At 41.1% G+C, this 4,012-nt stretch overlaps 1 protein-coding gene across 1 annotated transcript in view; it reads left to right on the top strand.

Moving 5' to 3' along the window:
- Nucleotides 1-254: 254 nt before the first annotated feature.
- The window catches only part of PKD1L2 (polycystin 1 like 2), a 41,261-nt gene continuing 37,503 nt past the window's right edge, over nt 255-4,012 (top strand). Inside the window, exons 1-2 of the mRNA XM_009647203.1 lie at nt 255-642; nt 1,192-1,356. Of these exons, the coding sequence (XP_009645498.1) occupies nt 255-642; nt 1,192-1,356 (553 nt within the window). The remainder of the gene's footprint in view (nt 643-1,191; nt 1,357-4,012) is intronic.

Below are 4,012 nucleotides of genomic sequence, written 5' to 3'. Positions count from 1 at the left end.
TATCAACTTTATCTGCTCTGCTCATTAGGAAAGCACTACTCTAATGTCTTCTCTTCAAGCTGACTTCACATGGAACGAGACATTTATATAATAGGCCTCACAATGGCCATTGCAGTGACTTAGCATCAGCACTTGTTGTGTGTATCCTCAGATGCAATCACCATTATATATTAGAAGCAATCTGTTCTGTGTTCTGTTGCTGCTGTTGTTGCAAGCAGCAAAGAGGAAGGAGAAATGCTGATGACATGACAAGGATGACACCTCAAGGTTTTGAAGAAGGGGGCACAAAGAGTGGTGATGTGATAAGCAAGACCAGTACCACACACGGCGCTGAGCTGAGAATGTGGTTTGGGATCGCAGTTCTAATTTCTCTTGCTGTATGCTTGGCTGTGGAGGAAGCGACCGTTGATGAAGGAATCCCTTGCTCAAAGTACCAGCTAGCTTTCAACCGTTCATGCTATGAGTTTGTTAGGCTCCAGCGTACCTTCACAGGTGCCCAGAGCTGGTGTGAGAGAGGTGGGGGGCACCTTGCCTTTATTGAAAATGAGGAAACTCAAGAGTTCTTGCAAAAACATATCGCTGAGGATCAGGAATGGTGGATAGGACTGATCTCAAACTCCTTGCTGAATGAAACTACTGACGGTAGGTGACTTTGAAATTATGTCTTCTCTAAAACTGTATCGGGCCATGCTTGCTTAATGTGACAACAAATGCAATCAGTCCCTCCATAGACATCTGCTGAAAAGCCATTGTCTTTTGTTGCTGTAACTTCAGATTTATATTAAGATGTTTTAATTGCCTGTTTCGCTTCCCAGTTGCATTTGTCACCCTTTCCGTCGGATCTCGTGGTGGTGAATTAGATCAGCATGATGACCCGGTGAAAAAAAATGTGCTGGGTTAGTTCTCTAGTGGAAAAGCAAACTGAGACAATTCATCACACTAGGAAGCACTGCAAAATCTGATGCAAGGGAAATGGTGGAATCCTGAAACTGGGAGCGCAGGGGGAAGTGGGGGTGTCTCTTTTAGTGGTTATATCAGGTTAAATATAAAATGTAACTGAAGATCCCTACACAGACTAAACCACTTCTGCTTCAGTAGGAGCAGGGCTATAGTTCTGCTCTGCAGGCTCGGACTCTGTAATTGTGTTGATGTGGAAAATAAACATTCGGGACACAATTACTTTCTTCACAGGGTCAATGATTTGGCTGGATACTTCAAATATAAGCTACAGTAACTGGTACAAGGATCAGCCATCTCCCTTCTCATCCACATGTGGGTACATCCTGAAGAATGCCAAGTATCAGTGGGGTGTGACTGAAAATTGCAGCCAGGAATTTGACTTCATTTGCGAGTTTGGTAAGATACACAGGAGCTGGAACTGAGAAGTGAGCATGCCATGTTCACAGCTGTGCATAACTTGCCTTGTTGCTTTCAAAGTGGCTGCACAATAACTTAATACAGCTTATTAAAAGCAAAAAAGTCATATAACTCCAGCAGGTGCTCTTTTTCCAGTGTGCTGATGTAAGATCTGATCCAAAGAAAGGAAGAACCCTGAAATCACTCGGAGATGTAGGTGCTCAGCAACTAGCCATTAAGGTTCAGGTTTCTAATAGAGGGCTAGTAAAATAGAAATGGATCTAAGAGGGAATCTAAATGTGTATCAGTCCATGTCTACAGCGGGCATAATCTAGCTAGTCTGAAGCCAATTTGCGTTTAAAGCACAATAGCATGGTTGCAAGAATAAACTCCCACTATACCATAGTACCTGAGCTAGGTAGCACCTGTATGACTGCCCTGTAAACATACTCTTAATCATAAATATGTGCCAAAATAATTTCCACTTGTAACTGAAGCAAAAATACAGCCAGGCTTCCAGAGACACCACTCCTAGCAGGCTGGAGTAAGCAAAAACCAGAGCAAGTTTTTCGTGTTTCTTCTCAGACCCTTCCATCGGGTGAAGTTCGAGGGCTTCCCCAGGATAAGGAAGCAGACAGGAACCTGTACTTCCTGGTGGCATTTTCGTGCTCAGATCTACACAAATCTACAGATATCATGTCCCTGAAATTGTGACTTGGAACAAACAGTCCTGGAAAGGAATGCTGACAATATTGTTCTATTCAACGTATAGATATGAGGGGAATTTGTGTTCCCCATGCTTTGCACATAAGCCAAGCATTTTAAACTGTAACTAGAACTAAGGTCACAAGCACTGGAAGGACAGTCTGGCTGTAGGCTCACTAATACAAAAACGTCTTTGCATCCAGTATGCAAGTACAGGTTACCACAAGCCCTAGCAGTGCTACTGCCCTGGTCCAGTACCGTACTACTTCTGACATAATTAACAAGTCATTCCACAATCAGCAAAACTAATAAAGTCCTGATTTTCTGTTCCACATCCCCTCCGTGCCCTCCTTCCCAGCACTCCCAGTTCACTCCCATATCCCCAGCACATCCCACCTCTGCAAATACTTTTCCTTCCCTCAGCTCCCTCCTCTGCAGTTCTGCGGCTGCCTCAGAGCTCCAGCTGTACGCGCTGGCCAGTTGAATCCACATCATGGAACAGATAAACACTGGGTTATAATCTCTACTCTTAATAGAGTCACTGAGATAGCTCTTTCTCTTCTACCTAGCTATTGATTTTCATGAAATTTTAGGGTGTTTTGAGGTTTATATCTATACATCAAATTTGGCTGAAGATGACTAACATTAAAAATGATTGGGGGAGAGGGAATTGGCAGACAGCACAATCCCTTAAGCTTATTTTCCTTGCGAAAACAGACTAAAATTATTTTTCCATTACAACCACAGTAGACAACTGTCTGTTTGTAAGGAACTATCATCTGTTACCATAGGATCTGATTTAAAGACTATTAAATTCAAAGAGTGTTTGCATTATTGAGCAACTATGTTCTACACTACATCCATCATTCCATTACCCAGGAATCCGAGAACAGATTGAGGCAATCATAGCCTTGTTTTCAGTATCTACAGCTCATGTCCATTAATATACATACATATTTCAAGAATAGGGTAGACTCCTCTTTTACCAGCTTTGCATGCAAGGAGTTACATCTGATATATCAAAGAAAATGGGGGCAATATTTTCATTAGTTTCCCTGGGTGTTGAATGTTTGGACGTTCCTTCAACTTGGCAGTGCTTGAATTTGTCTTTCTGTAAAATGGGCATAGCAATACTTAACATCTTCACACACGCTACTGTGAGGCTTGCTTCACATTGAGGTTGAAACTTAAGTGACACTGATTTACCTGCTTGATCATCTGAGATAGGTATATGTGTACAAACAACTAACCAGACAGTGTTCTGCCTTTATCCTTTCTTTGGTCATCTATCCCAGCATTATTTGGGTTTCTCAATGCAAGTAAAAACTTCCCTTATTATTATCTCTTATTATTTCTATTCTACCTTTTGGTGCTCTGTAGGTTAGCAATTTGTTGTAGTATAAATACATGTATTGAACCAGGGTTTGGACATAGGAACACAAACCAGGTTCAGTACATTTTTCCATTTAAAAGTTGCTGAGACAGAAAATACTATGGGAGCTCTCTATACAAAGTAAAGAACTAAAAAATGCACGAGATGATAGTCCGTATTAGAATTTAACAGCAAATTATTTTTCAAGCTTATTTAGAGAGCTCTAATCTGTAAACTGATCATGTTGCTATAGTTACAGCCAGGCTTAGATTTAGCCTTTAAATAACAATAGCACACAATTACTGCAGTGTGCACACATTGGCACTGTTAATCAAGGTATTTAAGGGGAATGATCAAAACAGCAACTGGAGGACAATGTATTTAAACTGAGACAGAAGAAACAAAAACATTCTTTTGCAACACTCCCATATGAGAGCTGTCTTTCGCATCCTCCTCTTCAGGGTATTAAGTATTCTGATTACTACAGGATACTAAGAATTCTGAAAGATAATTAACTGTCCCAGATTAATCAAAGTATGCATTTAGAGATATGACCTTACTCATTCGAGCAGTCCTGCT

This window comes from Egretta garzetta, unplaced genomic scaffold (genome assembly GCF_000687185.1).
Source record: "Egretta garzetta isolate BGI_Z169 unplaced genomic scaffold, ASM68718v1 scaffold39, whole genome shotgun sequence".
In the NCBI taxonomy this organism is placed as follows: Eukaryota; Metazoa; Chordata; class Aves; order Pelecaniformes; family Ardeidae; genus Egretta; species Egretta garzetta.
The sequence above is the reverse complement of the archived record's forward strand: the minus strand, read 5'-3'. Positions and strand labels throughout refer to the sequence as shown.